The sequence below is a fragment of the Mandrillus leucophaeus genome, unplaced genomic scaffold (assembly GCF_000951045.1).
Source record: "Mandrillus leucophaeus isolate KB7577 unplaced genomic scaffold, Mleu.le_1.0 Scaffold258, whole genome shotgun sequence".
Taxonomy (NCBI): Eukaryota; Metazoa; Chordata; class Mammalia; order Primates; family Cercopithecidae; genus Mandrillus; species Mandrillus leucophaeus.
The window spans coordinates 2901838-2926047 of record NW_012102676.1 but is presented as its reverse complement, the minus strand read 5'-3'; the positions used below and the strand labels follow the sequence as shown (position 1 = coordinate 2926047).

At 33.0% G+C, this 24210-nt stretch overlaps 1 protein-coding gene across 1 annotated transcript in view; it reads right to left on the bottom strand.

The window, feature by feature from the left end:
• The window catches only part of DGKB (diacylglycerol kinase, beta 90kDa), a 773008-nt gene that overhangs the window by 189686 nt on the left and 559112 nt on the right, over positions 1-24210 (bottom strand). Inside the window, exons 22-23 of the mRNA XM_011983975.1 lie at positions 12755-12845; positions 6133-6328 (exon numbers count right to left, since the gene is read on the bottom strand). Of these exons, the coding sequence (XP_011839365.1) occupies positions 6133-6328; positions 12755-12845 (287 nt within the window). The remainder of the gene's footprint in view (positions 1-6132; positions 6329-12754; positions 12846-24210) is intronic.

The window sequence follows — 24210 nt, the reverse complement described above, 5'->3', positions numbered from 1 at the left end:
CAAAGTTGTCCAGATAAGCAGCAGAGTTGGGGTTTGAGCCCAGCCAGCTGGAATCTGGTGCCTGCACCAAGAACCATGAACACTATGCCGCCTTCGTGAAATGCATAGAAGTGATTAAGTATTCCCACATGGGGCTATGCAGACACTATCAAGGTGGTGAAAACTGCAACAGCTGAGTGTAGTTTTCTAAACTTCAGTCTTTCTGACTTCACCTTCACCATTTTGGCAATATCTAAGTATCTTCTAAATTATCAGGTAGGTGGTTTTACTCTATTTTTACTTAAATGAATTAATTTTTAAAAGAAATTTTGATTAATATTATAAATGATAATAAAAACCTCAGCATTTCTTACCACAAAGAGAAGACAACTGTAATAGTAAATATAAAACCATTAAACTTTTAAAATTTTCGTCCATGTACCCACTAACCCATCTCATTTTCCATCAGTGGAGTCCTTGCTGGGTTTTGGGAAATTCTGCCCAAAGAAAAGAGTAGCATTGTTAAATGTGAATGAAATCACTGAAACTTGTCTGGACAATATAATATGTTAATTAGTTTTTAAATAAACTTTTGCATGATGGGTACCTGGACAGTTGTATCCATATGCAGGGTAGACAGTCACCTACTTAATGAGGTTTCAGGCGGAAAGTCCAGCTGCTCCCTTAGCTTCTGGCAAATGTTTGAAACTCTATAATTTGAATATAATTACTTTTGCTCAGTGGTTATCAAACTATTTAAAGCAGTCAACAACTTAATTTTAAACAAATCGACATTTTATAAACCAGTAAGTAAAAGAGAAAATTGAAATTTTATTTGTGCAAATCCATTTTAGAAGTTCTAATTGCTAACACTCTCAATACAATCAGTCTGTGAGAGGCCAGGCGCGATGGCTCACGCCTGTAATCTTAGCACTTAGGGAGGCCGAGGAGGGTGAATCGTGAGGTCAGGAGATCGAGACCATCTGGCTAACCCGGTGAAACCTGCCCCCACTAAAAATACAAAAACAAAATTAGCTGGGCATGGTGGCAGGCGCCTGTCCCAGCTACTCTGGAGGCTGAGGCGGGAGAACGGCGTGAACCTGGGAGGTGGAGCTTGCAGTGAGCCGAGATGGCGCCACTGCACTCCACCCTAGGCAACAGAGTGAGACTCCGTCTCAAAACAAAACAAAGCAAACAAACAAACAACAACAAAAAACCCACAGTCTGTGAGAATATGGATCTATTTTGATGAAGACAATTGCAATGCGATAATATCTTATTTTTCATAGATTCCTGCACTTTGTTTTGGTTTAGTGGTATTGGCAATATCCTGATACACACATATATATAATTAAATAGTATGAATGTGTTGCTTCTCAGCCATATCGAACCATTCTGTTTCCACTACCGAAAACTGGAATAGTTGGACTTGGATCTTCAAAGCTAAATCAATTAGAATAACTAAATTGATTCATATTCCTCCAGAGGTCCTCACTCTTGGTTAAAACATACTTTTCAAAAGTATCTTTTTAACAGAATTTTTCACCTTCGACAAAACAAATTCATGACATAATGATACTTGCTGTGTCATTGAATTGAATTGAACTGCAAAGCCTCAATTAGTCAAATTTATTTTATTCTGCGTACATACCTGAAATGCTCCAATGTCATTTGCTGGCTCCTTACATGCAGTTGTGAGCATGTTTAAATCTTCTCTGATAAAAGTGTGCTTGATATATAAGCCAGTATAAAATTATTAATATTTGGGGGAGTTCGTTAACTGATACAATTTCTTTATGAAGAAAAACACATCTTATGGTGGTCTACATTTTCATTTAGGTATTGTCACTTTGTTTTCATGTACACTGATTGCCATATGTTGTTTGGTGCTTGTGCCATGCCAAAGTAGCTGAATTTGCTGGCCTTTTAATTGCATGTGGTTCCCATGCACTGTAGCGCTAATGTGCCCCTTTGCACAGTATTTCTCACGAAATGTGCAGAAACATATTTTTAAATGTCCATTGCAGATCGACAGACTTTCCAGTGAATGCCAGTTATTCATTTCTTTATATGCATATATATATGTGTGTGTGTATGGGTATGTATAACTATCTATATATTCATCTACCTATATAGAGAGAAAAAAGAGGAGGAAGAGAAGGAGGAGAAGTTGTTTTTGTCTAGTAACACAAGTTAATGATTTGATAACTGTTAATATGATAAATATATTTTTATTATAGATTTTTTTTATTGTCCCAAAATCTGGCAATGAATTTTTTGTTACATTTATTACAGAACTGCTGAAGAATTGCAGTTATAACTCAGTGGAATACAGTTTGAAAAATAATGTTTTAGCTGAAGGCCTTTATATCTTTTAAAATGCAAATACCTCTACTTTCATCTGCAATCAGTCATTTATACATTAATGTGAATGAATTTATTAGACATCTTTCTGAGTTTAATTCAGAAGAGGGGGAGAAAAAGATGAACTCAGCCACTGAAAGACATGAGAAAGATCGAATGTTAGGGCTAAGAGAACTGAAGACTAATTTGGCCTAGTTTACAGTTTTGCTTCAAGACTGTGCCATCTACATATAATACATTTATTTGTATTTACAGTCACATATGCACAGAAAGAAAATGTCTACTGCATTAGTTGAGTGTGAATGTGAATATGTTTCAGAATTGCATCCAACTATTTTAGAATATTTTGCTGGAATAATGTAATTAAATGAATTACTTATAATTTTGTCAACTCTAAAGTAAACAGTAAAATTTCCAACCAATGAACTTATTGAAGATATTCTGATTTTATTATGTGAGTGTCTTCAAAGATTGCAAGCAAATAAATTATGCATAAGTCCCAGATTATGTATGGTTTAGTATAAATGCGGACTTAATGATCCAAACCTGATCTCATACCTTTGGACTATGATACTTCTTTAAATTAAAAGAGTAAACTTAAAACAAATTAAATCCTTTTATTAAATAAAATAAGTACATTTATTACATGAATTTAGTTATATGCTTCCCCCATTTTCTCCCCTTCCAAAAGAAACTATCTAAAGTTTATGAAAGCATGTATCTATTTCAACAGTGTAAAAATTTAGTTGAAACTTCTGATGATTTTTTACAGAGGCATATGAGAAACAGTGTCAGTTAATATTTTAAGAAAGAACAAGAAGAAAATTACATTATTAAGTTTTTCATTTCATTTCATGTATTTTCTAACAGTGAAAGTTATTAATTTTATTGTAAGTTAAAAATGAGTTGGACTAGAGCCATATTGGCCATATTCATTCTAAAGTCAGTGCTTACAATAATTTTGTGTGAGTTTGAAATACATTTAAATTTGAAATACTAATTGATCCTCACATTTAATACTATTGCTTTTTGTTGTTGTTGTTGTTTTGTTTTGTTTTGTTTTTTTTTTTTTTAGAGACAGAGTCCTTGCTTCATTGTCCAGGCTGAAGTGTAATGGCTCAATTATAGCTCACTGCAGTATTGAACTCCTGGGGTCAAGGGATTGTCCCTCCTCAGCCTTCTGAGTAGTTGGGACTGTAGGCCTGTGCTACCCACTAGGTGCTATTCCACTTCCTCCTTTCCCAGTATGTTGCCTAGGCTGGGCTTGAACTCCCGGCTTCAAGTGATCCTCCTACCTTGGCCTCCCAAAGTGTGAGGATTGCATGTGTGAGCCACCATGCCTGCCCTATCGCTGTTTTTGTGTCAAGAAATTGAAAACAAAATCAAGTGATAGAAATATTACTATTTAGGAAAGGGGTAAATGTGACTAACTCAGTAGCAAATTTTGTTTTTGGCTATTAAGTATAACATTGAAGAATTAGCAGAATAAATATGAAATCAAAACTTAGAAGCATTCTGAGATACTTTTGGTATTCTGTTGCAAAATATCTCAAAGTGAAAACAATACTGAAATCGCTAAAAAGAAAAGACTAATATATTACAGGTTTTAAAAAAATGATCAACTCAAAAGGTCATTCTTAGTTCTGAGATTATATTTATCCTGAAATAATACTAAATCAAAACTATAAGCTAGTCAGTTAAGTCAGGGAACAAAAATTGAGCCTACCATACTTCTGTTTTTGCTCATATAATGACCTTTGAAACCTCTCTGAGCTCTACTGTTTTTTAACTTTTTCCCATCTGTGTACTGAGAAAAATGTATTACTGAGTCACCAGGCCTATATATTCCCACTTCCTCATTTCCCAGTATTTATGGGAAATTGGTTCTAATAGTTCTACAGTAGAAAGAAAGAAGACAGAAAGGGAAGAGAGCGCTTTTCCAATAGTTACAGGCGCTGACAGCCTATGACAATATTTGAGTCTGGTTTGTCTGTAGTTTATTCTAAATGTGTGTTCCTGAAAAAAATCATACAAAGGAGGGTGAGTGAGCCCAGGTAAATGACATGTATGCAGCAGCTCCAGAATGTACAGACATATGTTTGGGTGAAGCACAGTCGTGTATCTAAGAAATGTTTGGTAACTCGGTGAATGTAGTTGGCAGCTGAGCCATTGAGAATCAATTTGTATAAGTATCAGGAATGTGTAGAATGACATACCAACAAGTATTGGGATGTAGTGACCAAACAGAAAACTTAACCTGGAAATTATTTTGTATATATTATTTAGTAAAAATAGTTTTAAGGAAGGAAGCAAGGAGTACATATGTGGTACCTAATAATACAGCCTACACGATTACAAAAGAGTTTTTTAAGTTTGGTCTTAGTATGATCCTTAAGCTAATTCCAATACTTAGAATTTTTCACTACCCTTTTAAGAAATCTAATTTTATATTTAAATGTATATTTAAATACAAATATGAATTAATGTCAGTAACTTCTAGAAACTAATAATTATGTTTATTTTCCTCCTCTAATGCATATAGCACAAACCTCTCATTTTTTCTCTATATTTCTCCTTCAAAATATTATTTTCCTCCATATTTTCATAGTTATATTTTGAGTATATAATTTTTAAGTGATTTGTTATAAACTTGCTTGTACTAATACAGTTCTCCAAGATTGCTTACACATTTTAAGGGCATCAAAACCACCTGTCATTGGCAGGCTGTGATAAGCATTTCTTTCAAGAGAATACCTAACACTTTCTCCATCAATCTTTTTCACTTTCATGGTACCAAATTTTATATAACAGAAGTCACTGCCTGTTACTGAAACTTGAACCAGGTACTCAAAGACACCAAAACATAAAGCTATTGCCCACCACCATAAAGCCTACCAACCATTTTCTCACTTTATTCTATTTCATTTTTTAGTAATTTATTTATATTAGTCTATTAACACTGAAATCTTCATATTTTGTCCTTGGTACACTGAGCTGAGACAACATGTTTTGATTTCTCAGTGTCATCAATAGTATTAGGTAAATTCTAGAAGGTAAAAATGATATTGTAGAATTATATACGTAAACTATTGGGACATGATTGGTTATCAGAATATCACACTGATATCTTAGTTTATAAAATCTTTAAGAATTAGCTATCATGTCCCAATGAGAACTATATTATAATAGAGTTGAAAATTCTGACCCATAGTTAGTATAGTCTATTTTTTTAGGTCTTTGCTCTCTGTTTCCCAGCTCTCCTACTTGTTACTAACTTTCTGGAAAAATTCAGCAGACAACCAAAATTTATCATGGGATATTTAAACATTCTGTTATATGTGGTACTTAGAACAACAGCTATGTAAAATACCTTCAATCTCATAGCCTGACCAAAGCATAAAAGAACAAAATCTCTTATAACACAACCTTAGAAAAGCCTTAACTAGGTCCTTATTCTAGCAACTCAAATGTCCTATTTAAGACAATCACATTTCAGAAGAGCTTAATGTACAATATCTTCTATTTTATTATCCATGAAATACCCCAAATGTATTTTATTTTCTGTGGGAACAGCTGTATACAAAGAATAATGAAAAATGTAGCCAATTTATACTTGAGTTATAATCTATTGTGATATAAGTTAATCACACATGGGTATCTCATAATATCAAAAATACAACTGTAAAAATATATATATTACTATAGTGCAATGGAAAACTCTTTACTTTTAAAGAAGACTTTGAAAGCAGGTTAACAAGCAATTTAACAATTAATTGTTAGAAAACTGACCTTGACTTGCAAACTTCAACTCTTTGGCATCTGTGACGGTGGTCCTTTTGTCAGACCCTTTTTTCTCTATTCGTCGATGGCTTCGTCTTTTCTTAGACTCTCCCCAAAGATTGGATCCTCCATGCATGCTTGGTATATTCAAAATAGCAATTCCTTCCAGAGAGATGTTTATTAAATCTATCTGTACTCCATCACACTGATGGATAAAAAGAAAGAAACAGAAACAGTAAAATATTTTATCTTTATTTCCCTAATTTCTTCTTTTTCATTTCCTTATCTTTTAATAAGAGCATTGAAATCCATAATGTTGTCATTTCCGCACAAGGCTTTCAAGAACAGTTAAACGCTTACCCTGAGTCAATATAAAAGATGAAATAACCCCTAACATTAACCAGTTATCTCTAGTAGTCCTTAAAAATGATCAAATTAAGTCACCAGTATATCTTTGTTTGTAGAAAACCTTTGGGAGAGACTTGTTAGTATCTGCATATATATTTGACCAGCTGCAGGTTTCTAATGTATTACACAAAGGTTAATTCTGGAAACTATGGTCAAATTTTAGGAAGAAATTGTGATGACTGCCCCTATTTAGAACACACTGCAAGGTACTATTGGGGGAAAGTAAAGAAACAAAATTGATGCCTCCTGGTCTCACACCTTTGGGGCAGAGAAAGAAGTAGCTTAAAATACTTTTGTTTAAAAAAAAAAAAGTAAAATTCAAAACAGTGATTCTAAGAGATTTCAATCACACTGAATTTACCAAGGATGACTTCTTGGACTAGATGAAGTCCTAAGCAGATGTCAAAGGCCATGAGAGGCACAGTTGTCCAAATGAATATGGAGGACCGGGCAGATTGAGTGAGGGAAATAGGAGTAGCAGTTAAAAGACCTTCAATCCAGCATGATTTTATAGCTGCTGCAAAAATAGGTTTAAAAAGGAAGAAGGTTAATCAGCCCAATTTTTCTTAAATTCCTAGTGACAAAACACCCTGGTGATTATGAAAAATGTAAAATTCACTAACAATGTTTTGTTATATTCAGAGCGGTCACTTTTTAGTTTTTTGGATTTTCCATTCATTTCCACTAATGGACATATGTGGACAGTGACAAAACTATTCTGTATTTTTAAAATTACTATTTATTCATTTGTCTTCTCTAAAATGCTAGTTATTATTATACATTCTAGAAATTATCCCATTTTCAATTATAAGTGAATATGAAAAGAGATAAAAGCACTTTGTTTTTTTTCCTAAACTGAAATATATTTGCAGTGGCATTATTTCATTTGCCATGTCTTAGTACAGAAAAAGCTATTGACACTAACTTCATCATTTCTCATGGCAGTCATGATTTTTGAACTCAGAAGACACAGCGTTCCATGAAAATGATGAAAAATAAACAAAACAAAACAAAAAAAGCCCTCTCTTTTTCCACATTCGCCTCATCATACTGAAGCTAGGATTGCATCTTGTTCACCGAAAAATAAAAACTGTGAAATAAAGAAACACATCTTGAGACTCCTTGGCAGGGGTAGAAACAAATTCTAGAGAAAGTGCCAAGTTTTCATTTAATTTGTTTCAATGAGGGCGAAACCAAGATCTGGATGATGCTTTTTTTCCCCCCCCCCAGAAAGCAGTGCTTTTTTCCTCCTTTTCTTGTGCTAAATTAAGATGATTTCTTTTTACTAAAGAATTCTGGTCATGTGTATACTCACTTACCGCTATATATTCTAGATAAACAGATATTAATTTCATAATTAAAAGTAATCTTGTGTAAATACCCTGCAGGCCTCAATGAATCAAACACATACTGTGTGTCAGGCCTCCCACTGTCTTCAAGTGGAATGTACTGGCTGGATAATTAGATAGTACATATTTTTTAACCTTATTTGCATGCATATTATATCTTTTGCACACTGACAAGCAGCAGTAACAACAAAAGTCAGATTACCACAGGGAATTCCCACAAAGAAGTCTTCATTCCTTATAATTTGCAGCCTAAATTAAAATAATTTGATCTTTGACAAGGATGAAATGTCAAGCAGAAGGGGGTCCTCTACAAGCCACGGCCTGTGGCTTCTGAAATCTGCCTAATTTATGTCAGTCACTTCTTAATACATATTTAAGTATTACACGAAAAAGATGATAAATATGCAATCTGACACCTTTGGTATTTCCCTGCTGTTAATTTATAAAGGTCTGGCTTCCCCCAAACTGACTAAAATCATTTAAATAACAGAAGAATCATGAAATAAGCTGGAGTTGGGGCCTGGCTTCCATTTTCACTCAATATTGAACACAGCAGGTAGTACACTAAGACAATTATTTGACTAGGCCTTAGAACCCCACTGTGACAAGTTACTTTCAGAATTAGTGAAGGAGGATTCCTTTGTTCATCTGCAGAAAAGGAGAGCATGTTGCAAAGAGGCTTCTTTTAAAAAAAAAAAAAAAAAGAACCAGCTGAGTTACATGTGACAATTGGAAAACATCAGTGTATGCCATTATTCATGTTTTCACTCTTCAGAGTCTTGTCATGTTTAGTTTTAGGGAAACAGAGTAAGTAGCTCTCTGAGAAGTGAAAAAAAAATTCTGAAAGAGTCGCAAAGAACAAGGACTGATGAAGAACATTGACATTCCTTTGAGAGCAGGACAATGTACTTAAATAAATTGCTATTTATTAATGATTTGTTTCCACTTGTTCTTGACCCCAGGCTACCTTCCTCTGTTTGCTTTAACGTTATGTTCATTAGTCTGGAAAATTTCAGTGCTGGTTCTGATGGAGACCAGTAATTGTAGCACACCAGTTGAGTGCATGAAAATAAAAGCTGAGGTGAAGGCTATGAAATATAAACAAGTTATAGTACTGTGTCAGATAATATTTTCATTCCCTTTGAGATTTATGACTTTTAAAAAGGTAGCTACAGAGGAAAAGAATATAAAAGCTTAAAAGCTAACAGCCTCAGTTAGTCAATAAATCCTGAGTATTTTTATTAGGTAGAAAAAAGGTCGTTAACATATAGTACTATGGGAGCTTTTTATAGAGTGCAAGGCTGTGATGCCATTGTCCACTCTTTTCAGTTTTAAAATGGAAGATCTTATTCCAGAGACAAATTTATCTAAAAGAAAAGAAGACAGTTTCAGTTTTTCTGCCAATGTGTTTTAATCCATGAATAAATGAGTCCTGAGTCACATTGTACAGAGGTGTTAAAAACAAGCTTTATATGTGACTTTAGTGTCTCAGATCCACTTAACATGTCAGTTGATAGGACTATTTAAAACATGTGAAGAACTTTGGAGTATGGATGGTAAATGTGATGAGATACAATTAATGATAAACTGTAATTTTTTTCCATAGTGGGTCTGATTCTATGTCTATATCAGATAAAAATTTCTATTTTTACTCGATGAAACCTAAAACATTATTTTATAGGTAATTTCGGTATTAGGACACATGGGGCAGAGACTGTGCTTGAGAATTCTGGCTATTGCCTTAAGAACTCTGTTTTCCAGGTTACTGAGCAATTGTCTTTTGAATTCTGCTAATTTATTTTGTGTTTTTGATGCTACTCATGCCATTTATTAATTCTCGAGATCATTTAGGTTTCTAGGGGTATTTAATAATTATAATAAATCAGTATTTTGGGATGGAAATTCTTGGCTTTAAAATTTACCATCTTTCCCAGTCTCCCCATCAACCAAAAGACTGAAATATCTATAGAATAGGCTTTCTTATTCTCTCATTAACTTTCCCCAGTACCCTGAGCAAACTAAACATTCATGAACTCTGTATCTTCAATTCCAAATGCTGACCTGAGTTTCTTAGGCACACATTTCACCCCCACCCAAATACTTTAATATAAACATCGGTTTTAAAATATTTTCTTGTAACTTTAAAAAATTTGTTTTTATCTTTTGTAATAAAGTTAGAAGATAAATGAATATCTTTAAAAAATTCTACTTTATGTATCATTAACTCTACATATATGTGTAAATATATATATTTTTCAATCAGTTTGCTCATTAGATTTAAAGATTGTGGCAGCAACATAATTCTTATTTCTCTTAAATTACTGAAGAAAATGTTTATCTCTGCAATGGAGATATAATCGTATCATAAGGTTTTGATGAAGACTAAATCAAATAATATATGTGCATTGTTTAGCATCACCTGTGAAGCAGTTAATAATAGGTAAATCTTAACTGTTATTCCATGATATTCATATCAACCCAAATGTTTGCCCTCTTTCGAAGGAACTCATATGTGAAAGAGAAATATTAAATAAAAAAGACACACAAAAGAGAGTTTGATTTTGAAAAAGCTGCCTATAAAACATGTATCTATTGCTGGAGGTTCTGTTTTTACTGAAGTAGTTTATTCTGTTATATATTTTTCAAACCATAGTAGGTATAATTTTAGGACAAATAGGAAGCAACAACAAACAGAATCAAATCTTCGAATTGCTGTTTTTGTTATATTTAATTATAAACTAACCTTAAGGGTAGAAAGGCATATTCTGCTAATATGATAGACAGGATTCATTAAAAAGTGAGCAGAGAAGCAGATTTTGCCTTGCTATTCATACATACACACACACACACACACACACACACACACACCCCCAAGATATGCAAAAATACAAGGGGGCATGCACACAGTGCCAGCTGTGATTTATAAATATTACGTAATAGCACCCAAAATAAGCCAGGGATGCAGAGCTAGAAGGCCAGGCTGAGAGAGTAAGTGGAAACAGCACTCCAAGAAACATAACTTAGTTCTATAGGCCCAGATTTCTTGGAGAACATTCTAAATAGTTTAAGATCTCAAGCTCTGTGGATCAAAACCACTTAATTTTATCATTATTTATCACATTACAAATCACCATTTTCAAATGTATTTTCATTCAAAATATTTTGCTGTAAATACAACACTTAAAGATTTTTGTTTGTTTGTTTTTTTACTTTGTGACACATAGAATCTTATTTTATAGATCAACGGCTTTTCAGTCTGTGCTCAAGGGTAGAATAAAGTAAAGGGAGGTGCAGGAGGATTCAGGATCTCCACGTACATTCAACCAAAGCCATACTTCTAATTTTTCTAAAACTTTTCAGCTTCTGCTGCAAATTGTATTTGAGCATAATTTTTGAGGTTAAGAAATACTCAAAATCTAGTATATAAAGCAGGTTTTTAAAAAAATAATGATTCTCAGAGTAAAGGGGGAATGTATATATTTTATTGAATATATATACACATAAATATTTATATGTATATAACAATACATATAACACATAACTATATATACTAAATACTTAACTATGTAGTTATATGTCATATATAATATATAACTAAATATGTAACTGTAGTACATATATAGTTACATAGATATACATGTATATAGTTATATATGTGTTATATATATCATTTTTGTATACAGTTATATGTGTACATATATCATACATATACACAGATATATCATCCTAAATAGTAATAACAGAAAGTCCATGTTGAACCGAAATCCTTCACCTCTGTTATTATGTTCCTTTCAAAGGTTATGATCTGATCCCGTTATGAAGGGTTTGTTCCCATTCAGTGACCATCAATTCTAATACTTAATTATATTTACCAATCATGATGAGATAAAAGTACTAAAAGGTTACACTGAGAGTAGTAGTATTATTAATAACAGCAAATTGGAAAGTAAGGATAATGAAGAACCCAGTCAGGCCATTATGTGGTCCATAACTACTTCTGTTTACCAAACTTATTACCTGAATATAAGCAACTAATGATTTAAGTATCAGTAGCAAATTTTTGCATTTATTTTTAAAATGAAAAGCGTTGAAGCCAATGTTTCTTAATTTATATCAACTAGTCATTAAGTGTTCATGTTTCATAATTCTGTTCTTCTGGTTTTGTCTTTATCATTTATCAAGATACAACTTTTCTTTTTTCTTTGACCCCTAAAAATCTCTCAATATAACGCAGTCATTTTCTTTTATAATATTTCTCCAAAATTTTGAGTCCTACAGTGTCTTTTTTTTTATAGACCTATTTGCTCCAAGTCTTTTTAAAATGTGTCTTTTCTTGCTATCTTTGCTCTCTTTCTTGGCATTTCCACTTTCTATAAATGTAATGGGGAAATGGCAACCTTGGGAACTGAGAAAACCTAGTTAATGAATGGGAATGGAATGGAAAAGTATACTTTTTAACCTTTATTCATAAAAGTAAGTACAATTTTAGCAAACTGTGTTTTAAAGGTTATACGATATTGAGACCCGAAAATAATATTTTTTATGTATTCTGCAACTTTTTTCTTTTCAGCTGCTTTTATCTTACACCTTTCTAGCTGCACTATGCCCAGTAACAACTGCATCGATTTCCAAAGTTGTGTTCCACTTCTCATTCTTTTGTACTATCATAAAACAACCCATATCTACACTTAACTTTAATATGTCAGATAGTGCTATATTCCAAATGAGTGAAAGAAATGACAATTTAAAATCTTGAGTAAGTCTCTGTGGATTGCTAATATATATTTCATTCCATGGGCTCCAATGCAAACATACTAACAACCAAGCTCAAGCCATTTCATTGTATTACAAAAGAGAATTCATTTTTTTCTTACTTCTATTTCTACAGATTCATGTAGCTTCTTGCAGGTGGCTGAGAAAGTTTCAGATGTGCCAAACTCAAAATACCAAAATTTATTCTTCATTCTGAAAAAGAAAAGGAAGAAGCACCTTAGACAACTATCAATAACAGAGGAATCTTTTAAAAAATGGTGTAACTCTGTCTTGTGTTATAATAGAAAAGGTCTGAGGACATGTGACATCTAAAATGTAATAGATGGTCATATAATTTTCAAAGCTTTAATGTTGATGCCAAACTGTATGATGGCCTTGAGGGGATTATAAGAATGTGTTGATCTAGCAGACTCAAGTGCACCTTTAATTTTTTATTGGTTCATCACATTTTAAAAAATGGTTTTAATGCTCCTGATTCTTAGCTTGTTCTTAGGCAACAAGTGAAGAGTGTGCAATAGTGGGAAATTATGATACAGCATAAAGTATTTTTAGTTTTTTCAAGAACTAATATAGAATAAAAAAACTAAGAATATAATATTATATCAATAAAAGTTGCAAAGAAAATATAATTAAAATAATTTCAGTATTTAATCTTAAAGTAAAAGACTCAAAATTTATTTTCTTCTATGACTTGATGATATTTTTGGCTTTTTATATGAGGTAATTAAATTTGTTATCACTGAATGTAATTTTACAAAGGTCAAATCGATTTTTATATTATCTAGTATTGGATTTGAAACTTTGTTCTTGTGAAAAAATGCAATATTTGATTATACATAATTCTAATAGTGATCATGCCCTCAATTAGAAGACAATACATGTAAGTGACAGACATTTTCACACATAGAAATGAAACAAAGAAGTTTTTGTTATGGTATTCGAGTATGTCTCTCATATCAAATTGAAGTATTCTGTTTGACTTATAAATATTGATATCTGCTTCTTACATTAGAATGTAAAACATTTTGACAATTAAAAAGACATTTGGCAAGGGCCTTACTGCTTAATTCAAGCCTATTATTGGTTCGGAAAATGACATTAAACCTAATAGAGTGCTTATTATTATGCTATGTTAAACCCAATAGAGTGCTTATTATTATGCAGAGTTCTCTGATATAAAATTATAAAATACAAAGTAATGTTATATTATCTATCTAAACATAGTCAGTAATGTTTAGGCTCTCACAAGGTTTTATTTGCTTACAAAATTCACAATCCCTTCATGAATCAGTCATAATCAGGCCAGTAATCTGAAGGTCAGTATAAGTTTCATAGTATTCTAGCACCATGAATCTTTAATCTTTTCTAGAGAATATTTGACTTAGTTTATGGCCTGATTTCATATATGTGAGCAGATGTAAATAGATGATAGCTAGTGAGATCGGTGGGAGGTAAACATTTAATGACAAGATCTATGGGCCTGTATCTACATATGCGTCTATATTAAATTAATGTAAATGTCTATTTTATAGAATTGATATTATTTTGTAAATTTATACACTGAAGTCATGTAAAATTAAAATATTTTACTATTGAGATTTATCATTCTGATGAAAAACATATCATTCTGTAGATGGTGAGAAAAAGATTGGTTTATACAAAGAGGTCTGAAGACATTCTTAATGAATACGTTATGACTGTTGGAATAGTCTTTCTATATTCAGCAACTTCCTAATAACATTTTTGTGTTATTCTTTTCTCCAGATCTTCCAGGATTCATTCATTCATTCAACAAAAGTTTAATGAGAACATTCACTGTGTTAAGCACTAAAGATACAAATATAAATGCAGTTACCTTTGTCCTCAAGGAGCTCAGAATGTTATAAATTTATAGGCATATCAGTTTGTTAAGGGAGGCAGGAAGGTAGTGGAGGGAGTATGCCTGGACATGTGAGGCTCACTGGGATCTTGGTTATTATGTCCATTATTTGCCAGGACTGAGTCTCTTCCCTATACTGTCTCAAAACCACAAGTAGATATCACCTCTTGTTTTGTTAGGATGGCTGTTTTCAAAAACACCTCAGATAACAAGTACTGGCAAGGGTGTGGAGAAAAGGGAACATTTGTATACTGTTAGTGAGAATATAAATTTCTATAGCCATTATGAAAAACAGTACTAAGTTTTCTAAAAAAATTAAAAAATAGAACCACCATATGATCCAGCAATCTCTCTTCTGTATATATACCCCAAAGAAATGAAATCAGTACCTCAAAGAAGTGTCTGCACTCCTATGTTCATTGAAGCATTATTCACAATCACCAAGATGAATGAACAACCTAAGAGTCTGTCAATGGATATATGTACACACACATGCACACACACACATACACACCCCCCAGAATATTATTCAGCCTTAAAAAAGGAGATCCTGCCATTTGTTGCAACATAGATGAACTTCTTGGACCTTATGCTAAGTGAAGGAACCAGAACATAAAGACAAATCTTGCATGATCTCACTTATATGCAGAATAAAAAAAAAGTCAAATACATAGAAGCAAAGAGTACAACTATGGTTATCAGGGGTCAAGGATGGGGAGAAATAAGGAAATGTTGGTCAAAGGATACAAACTTACAGTTATAAGATGAGTAAGTTTTGGAGACCTAATGTACAGTATGATGGCTATAATTAATGTATGGTAGCAAGGGGGAAAATAATGTATTATATATTTGAAATTAACTAGAAAAGTAGATTTTAAGTATTCTCACCACAAAAAGTTACTTTATGAAGTGATGGATATGTAATTAGCTTCACTGTGATAATTATTTCACAATATATGAAAACATAATGTACATCTTGAATATATACAATTTTTATTTGTAAATTATACCTTAATAAAGCTGGAAAATTATAAGTAGACATTATTTTGAGATAATTTTAAATTCAGGTGCAGTTGTAAAAAGTAACACAGAGGAGTCCAGTGTGCCCATTACAGTTTCCCCCAATGAAAATATCTTGCAAACTAGTACAACAGGACAACCACAGTGCTGACACTGACACAGTCAAGATGCAGAACATTCCCATCACCACAAGGTTCCCTTAGGTTCCCTCATGTTGCCCTTTTATAACCACATCCACTTCCACTTGCCCCCACTCCCTCCTTTACTCTGACGACCACTAATCTGTCATCCAGTTCTATATATTTTTTTTTTATTTCAAGAACAGATATAAGTGGACTTATATAATAAGCAAATTTTGGCATTTGAATTTCTCACTTAGATTCATCCAAGTTGTTTCATGTATCAACAGTTTCTTTTGTCACTGAGTAGTAGTATAAGGTATGAATGCATCATAGCAAAGGACTAGTATTTAGAATATACAGAGAACTCTGATGATTTGACACTAAAAACAACCCAAACAATTTAGTTAGAAAGAAAGAAAAGACATAAACAGACATTTCACCAAAATAGATATACAGATGGAAAAAAAAAAGTGTAAAGATGCTCAGCAACATTAGCTTTTAGAGAAATACAAGTTAAAACCACAATGAAATATCACCCCACACTTATCAGAATGACTAAAATAAAAAAATAGTAAAAAAAATCTTGAATATATATAATTTTCAGGTGATTTGTACCTCAATAAAGCTGAACATAAAAACATTGGTCTATTATAAAATATAATAAATATAATTTCTAAATGAAATATGAGCCAACTATTGTAGGAGGAACACACTTCAATGATTCAACTAATTTTATCTCAAGAGTCCTGCAAGCTTTAGAATAAAAGGTAGCATGTGAATGAATAAGTAGTAGAAGGCAAGCAGAGAAGGAAGAATAGACAAGTTCTGTGCACCTTTGGGAGTGCTGTATGATTTTAAGAGTAGGCTGAATACAGACTAACAAGTGTGGTGGGGTCTGTTTCAGAACACGTAAGTCAAGTTAATGGTTTTAGACTTGATCTTATGGATTAAGAAGAAGCTGACAGAAGTTTATTAGCAGAGGGGTGACATGGTGAACTTTGTTTTATGGGCAAACAAACCTGGCAAAAACACAAAAATGGGCTGGAGGGTTGAAATGCTGGTCTCATTAAGAGAACTGTAGTTATTGGAATAATTCATATAAAATATAATTGAAGGCCTAACCAAATGGCAACAGAAATGGAAAAGGGTTCAATTCAAGAGCTATAAATGAGGTAGAATCAATAGGAACTGGTGATATTTGATTATACTGATATATGCCATACATAGATTATCTCTGAATGCATAGATGAGAATACCAGAGTCTCAACTCAGCATACAAAGAGATAATGGGTTTATATTTTGGCAGGTTCTGTGATTTAATGTACACTGTATTATAGTTTGAAAATTAAAATATATATATATACACACACACACACAAGGCTTTGGCTTGTATAGAAATGATTATTCCCTGTATTTACATTATGTCCATCACACTTCTTCACAGCTTAATTAGGATTATGTGTGTTTCTATCAGTTATCCAAGATATACTCACTTTAGCAAACATATCACAAGAAACAGAAATTCTGAGAATTTACATTCAGCCCTTATTCACCATATTAGTTAGCATTACTGCTCATGTGCCAAAGCTACTTTAAATTCTCCATTATTACAACCATTTTATGTTTCACTTAGATAAATATATGGAGGTAATAAAATGCACATGGTATCAGATTCCACATGACAAATTAAAGGCTGTTAAATTTTATTTTTTTTTCAACCAAACTGGTTTTAGGTTGTAGAAATGCAAAAAAGCACATTTAAGCATTTATGCTATCTGCTTTTATGGCTCACATTAGAAAATGATCCAAATAATTCAAACTCAAATTTGTCAGTGAAAACATAGCTTTGGGCTTTAAGAATATGGCAACTGGACATTTAACCTACTGTGAAATGGTCACAGCAAAGTCAGGTTTATCGTATTCCTGGACAGATTTTGTGACTCCAAAGATAGTAACAAAGGTCCCATAAACCTCACAAAAAGTTATTCATGTAATTATTATTTGAACTGACATAGTAAACCCTATGCCAATGAATGTAATTACAAATCTACAAGTTTCCATTTCATGCTTAAAGTGCTTGGCTACCAGATAGTAAGGTAAAGATGAAGAAATTTGCTCCCATTTACCTGGCATTTTCATACTAACTGTAATTTTGTTTCTTTTACATGTCCTGAGTAATCTGAACTATCAGAGACTTTGTTCAAGCAAAATCCTTGTTGCTATGAAATTTAGTTAATATTCAGTTCTTCAAGTTTTTAACTTTCAAATGGGTAATTTAATTTCCAGCAATATATTTTCCTTGGAGTTTTCCTTCCTGCCTTACATGTCTTTTATTTTGGCTTTCATTGGCTTAGTAACGTTAATGCAGCAAACATAAAACAAAACAAACAAATGAAACTAAAGTACCAGTGCATTTTCCAAAAAGAATACAAAGTTACCTAATCAGACATGAAACTCATTTCTAACAAAGATGTAACATACAGAGGGCTACGAAATTATCTCATTTGTCTCACTGTAGAAGGCTCAAAAGCCATAAGCAAACGATAAAGTTTTAACTTAGTGAAATTACTCTGAGAAGTCATATTTTTATCTTACAGGTGCATTTGTTTTATTATTTTTCATGTATTTAGTGGGGATTTAGGTGGCACAGGAAGATAATTTATTATGTATGAAACAGAAAGACTTCTACTAGACACTGAACTCATTTTCAAGCATCCTTAACTAAGTGATTTTAACATGCTCAACAGAGGAGAAAATAAATCTCTTTTGATATTTGCTTTTCAAATAAAAACAATAATATTCTAAGTAGTTTAGTTAAAATGAAATTAAATATTTAATTACTAAGGATGTTTCAGAAATACCATCTTTTTAATTCATTGTTTTTACTTTTGTTCTGTTATTAAAATATTTTAAGTTCATTTCAAATCTGGTTTTAAAATAATTTTCTCATGGAGAACATAGTTTTTAACTATGTTATGCAATAACTTTATTTTAGTACTAAAAGTCAGTCTCATAATTCTATGCCATACCCTTGAAGCATAGCAGGAATTTGGACTTGCTTAACTATGGTGGTTAATGGGAAATGTTGACTTATAGTAATACTGCAGAGTAAGTGTTTCAAGTGGTTCATTTATGTCATAGAATCAATTCGGTTTTATTCACTTTTTCATTGCCAAGAAACATTACACTAAACATGGGTTATAGGGTTACTCATTTATTCCTAAATGTAGTGAGGTATCACTTTAAAAAATACACCACAAGTCAAATGGAAGGGCCCCGGTGGGACCTGATTCACCAGTGAATGAGCAGTTTCTGAAAGCTGCAGTTCAGGGAGGGAAAAGCACTCCCAGAGCAGCTGCAGCAGGCAGAATGTTGGCAGGGCACAGGGGGCCTGGTGGGCAAAGGAGCCCTAGGTCAGTGCAGAAGGAAAGGGAGGATACATTTGTAGTTTGTTTTTCATCACTTCTTGAAGTCCCCTGGGAAATTAAATGTCATCTGTATGAACTATGGCCATAGGTATTTGTTAAGAACTAAGTCCTGGCCCAGTTGAATAAAATCAGCAATGTAATTTTTTTTATTGGCAACTATAAATCACCAATAAAGAGTTATGAAAAAGGTTGCTCAAAGTATGTAATAGTGGCATGAATGGGAACTTTCTCTCAAATTTGTAAAAATCATAGTATCAAATTTAAGTATATAAAAAGTTATGTACTTGCTCGTAGAAACTTGAAACTACAATTTTATGGCAATTACTATTCATATGAACACATTAGTGGTGGAAGTGACCCTAAATTCTATACATGTTATAGAAAGAACTCCATTTTATTTAAACCCCTAAACCCAGGCTTTTTTGTTCATAGAAATGTGTACGGTTTTTGGAGTAAGAGAATAATGTTGACAATATTATTTTATAAGGAGGAAACACAGCTATAATCACTGCAGTGGAGACATTTAATATTCATACCAAAGAAAGCAAACATTTTTCATATTTCCAGACAACAGGTAGAGATATAAATTTATTCAAATGACATATAAAAATGCTTGTATCTAATGCTCATTCATAAGATGTGCTTGTTAAGTCCCAGGGAGACAATGAAAGAAGCTATAGAAACTTCAGAGAGAATCATATGATACTCCATCTTAGTTTGTAAAAGAAAAGATGGATATTCTAAAACTATAATTTTTAACCTGAATTACTTTTACAGGAGTAAAGAAACTTTTTTTATATATATAAGTGTATGAGAAGGATGCACCCAAAGATGAAATATTTTAGTTTTTAATTATTTCAACAATTTCCTATGGAAAAAGCATGGTTATTTAAGTGTTTTGATGTATAAGAATTTTCTATCATAATACTAATTATTTCTTACCTAAATGTTCTCTTGTTCTCTATTTGTATTATACATTAGAACTAATTAACAGAATGAAAATGGAAAAAGTATATAAGCAGTAGTGATCCCACATTGCAGAGTCATACCAAAAAGGTACACAAAGTAAGTCCCTAAGAGCAGTGATAAATTTATAATGATATGAAATGTAAAATGAAACCTATAAAATGTTTAAACAACCAATCATGTTGAGAATTGAATATATTTCAATAATAATTAAATCTTTACTATTAGTGGCTCATGCCTGTAATCCCAGCACTTTCGGAGGCGGAGGTAGGCAGATCACGAGGTCAGGAGTTTGAGACCAGCCTGACTAACATGGTGAAACCCAGTCTCTACTAAAAATACAAAAATTAGCCCGGCATGGTGGCATGTGCCTGTAATCCCGGCTACTCAGGAGGCTGAGGCAGGAGAATCATCTGAACCTGGGAGGCGGAGGTTGCAGTGAGCTGAGGTCGCGACATTGCATTCTAGCCTGGGCAACAAGAGTGAAACTCTGTCTCAAAAACAAACAAACAAAAATAAATGTTTCATAATAATAAAAGTGTCCCTAAGAAATTTGTTAGAAAGATTTAATGAAATGTATGATAGTAATAATTGTTGCTGTTACAGATCATAGCACTGTCTCAAATGAGCTTAGAAGTGATGCTTCCAATATTTCATGGAAAGTAGCAAAATCTAGCTCAAGACACCCTAGCTTTTTTTCCCCAAATGTCTCTCATTATATACAATAATGAATGCAGCATCACTTGAACCTTTTCTTCCTTAGCCATAAGGAAAATGTTATAGGCCAGAAAGCTCATCATTAGAAGACATCTTTGTTCATATTTCTGTTTAAGTGTCTTTATTTCCCTCTTCTGAAATAAGCCAACTAAAGAAGACAATGTAACCTAGAGCTGACTAATGGAAGCTAAGGGAAATATACAGTGGGCATCTAGGAAAGATTTTTTTTATCTGATCAAGACACATACAAAGTAAAAGCTTTGCCTCTCTTTTCCTGTTTTTGCATGTTGTGAAGGAAAAATAACTGAAGATGAAGCAGCCATCTTGCCTCCATGAAGGAAAAGACAAGGTAAACCCAGAGATGACCCAGATGATGGACAGAGCTGAACTGGCTCATCAGTAACCGTGAAATAGTCTCTGAATTTCTACTCATGAGAGATTTATAAATAGACTCATTATTTATTTTGCATATTCTGTCACTTGCAGCCAAAGCACACTCAAAACATAACCCATTATGTTTTATAAGAGAATTTTCACATATATTATTGAGATACTAGAAAACATAAATGAAGTGATATATTTTTCATACAATATTATTTTTCTAACTATGAAACTTGGTAGTGGCTGAAATAAAGGAGGTAAAGTAGAGAATTTCTGTTGAGCATAATTCCTTGTTTATATCTTGTGCCAAGATACGCAAATATCACTGAATATACTTTCCTTGTCTGACTTGCTGTCCCCCTAAATTTTCTAAGAGTCATTTTCACACTTATATGAGTGAAATAATTAAAAAAAAAAAAAAACATAAAATGCTGCTTTTTTGGAAGACTCCCAATTTGCATCTGATATTTTATCATTGTCAGTGAAGTCTGTATAGACCAGTGAGTGGTGAGTAAGTTGACACTTTTAATGTTCCCCCATCCTACATCCAATAACTTCACAAATAGAGTCACTTTGTGGTGTTTGAATTAATAAAATATACATTGATGTCTGAGATTATCTGCAAAAATATTTAAGATATGATATTTCTCTATAATATAAATAGGAACATGTACAGCCTAGTGAAAACTGATAGCAAAATGTAATAAGGTATGTGTTCCTGTATACACAGAAAGCTGTAGTTTATTTAATTGAATAATAATCATAAATAAAAAGTTTCCAACAAACAAAAATTGCTTTCAATAAGTCTTAAAAAATAAGAGGGCACTACAAATGCACATATTAGCACGTTTCCACTCCTGACTTTGGATATCAGGGGAGGTTAGCATAACCCTCTTTCTAGTAGAATATAAATTCATTTATTCAACAATCTGAGCATTTACTATAGGTCCAGTACTGTGATAAGAATTGGAATTATGTTTATACAAGAAAAAATCTCTGCAGAACACTTACTTTGTATTAGAAAAAATACATTAAATTATTTACTATAAATTGAGATCAAGTGCTATAAAGGAGATACACAAGATGGTATGTGTGTTTACAATAAAAGCAAGTTGAGAGCTCTCCTTAAAAGGAAATTGGCTAGGCCTTCCAAAGGTTCTTTTGCTGAAATTCCATAGTAACCAAGAAATCTGGAAGTTAATTTGGCTTTCTATGGATTTTGATATCATTAATGGGATGTTTTAAATTATGGAATTGTGTATCTGAATCCCTGGAAAGGAATTATCATCACCTCCCCTATATATTAAGTGGTATATAAATTTTATAGTAGATAAAGTTGAGCAAGTGAATAAGAGCCTGACCATTTCTGGGTGTCATGATTCAATTATGTCTCTGCATTTACCAAGATGAGAGTGAGACTCTGGACTATGGATGATCACATAATCAAGACAGTGCCCACTGGAAAACCTAAATAACCTTCCTAGGCAGCAGAAACAACTAGCTGGATTATACTAGCTGACTATGTTGAGCTAGGCAACAAATAGTGGAAGAATTGCTTGTTCCCCCATCCCCTTTCTGCTATTCACCAGTTGACTTTCTTGGCTCTCTCCCTCTCTCTCTCTCCCTCTCTCCCTCCCTGTCTCTCTCCACCACCCCCCATCCTATTTAGTGGTCTTTATTGAATGCATTAAGTCAATCAATTGTTTAAGCACAGGTATGAGACTGTAAGAATATAAAGTTCATTTCTTTATCCTTGTCTGATTGCCCTGGGTAGAACTTCCAACACTGTGTTGAATAGGAGTGGTGAGAGAGGACATCCCTGTCTTGTGCCAGTTTTCAAAAGGAATGTTTCCAGTTTTTGCCCATTCAGTATGATATTGGCTGTGGGTTTGTCATAAACAGCTCCTATTATTTTGAGATACGTTCCATCAATACCTAGTTTATTGAGAGTTTTTAGCATGAAGGCTCTTGAATTTTGTCAAAGGCCTTTTCTGCATCTATGGAGATAATCATGGTTTTTGTTGTTAGTTCTGTTTATGTGATGGATTATGTTTATTGATTTGTGTATGCTGAACCAGCCTTGCATCCCAGGGATAAAGCCAACTTGATAGTGGTGGATAAGCTTTTTGATGTGCTGCTCGATTTGATTTGGCAGCATTTTACTGAGGATTTTCGCATTGATGTTCATCAGGGATATTGGTCTAAAATTCTCTTTTTTTGTTGTGTTTCTGCCAGACTTTGGTATCAGGATGATGCTGGCCTCATAAAATGAGTTAGGGAGGATTCCTTCTTTCTCTATTAATTAGAATAGTTTCAGAAGGAATGGTACCAGCTCCTCTTTGTACCTCTGGTAGAATTTGGCTGTGAATCCATCTCGTCCTGGATTTTTTTTTGGTTGGTAGGCTATTATTGCCTCAATTTCAGAGCCTGTTATTGGTCTATTCAGAGATTCCACTCCTTCCTGGTTTAGTCTTGGGAGAGTGTAAGTGTCCAGGAATTTATCCATTTCTTCTAGATTTTCTAGTTTATTTGCATAGAGGTGTTTATAGTATTATCCAATGGTAGTTTGTATTTCTCTGGGATTGGTGGTGATATCCCCTTTATCATTTTTTATTGCGTCTATTTGAATCTTCTCTGTTTTCTTCTTTATTAGTCTTTCTAGCAGTCTACCAATTTTGTTGATCTTTTCAAAAAACCAGCCCCTGGATTCATTGATTTTTTGAGGGTTTTTTTATGTCTCTTATCTCCTTCAGTTCTGCTCTAATTTATTTTTTGCCTTCTGTTAGCTTTTTAATTTGTTTGCTCTTGCTTCTCTAGTTCTTTTAATTTTGTGATGTTAAGGTGTCAATTTTAGATCTTTCCTGCTTTCTCTTGTGGACATTTAGTGCTATAAATTTCCCTTTACACACTGCTTTAAATGTGTCTCAGAGATTGTGGTATGTTGCATCTTTGTTCTCATTGGTTTCAAAGAACATCTTTATTTCTGCCTTCATTTTATTATTTACCCAGTAGTCATTCAGGAGCAGGTTGTTCAGTTTCCATGT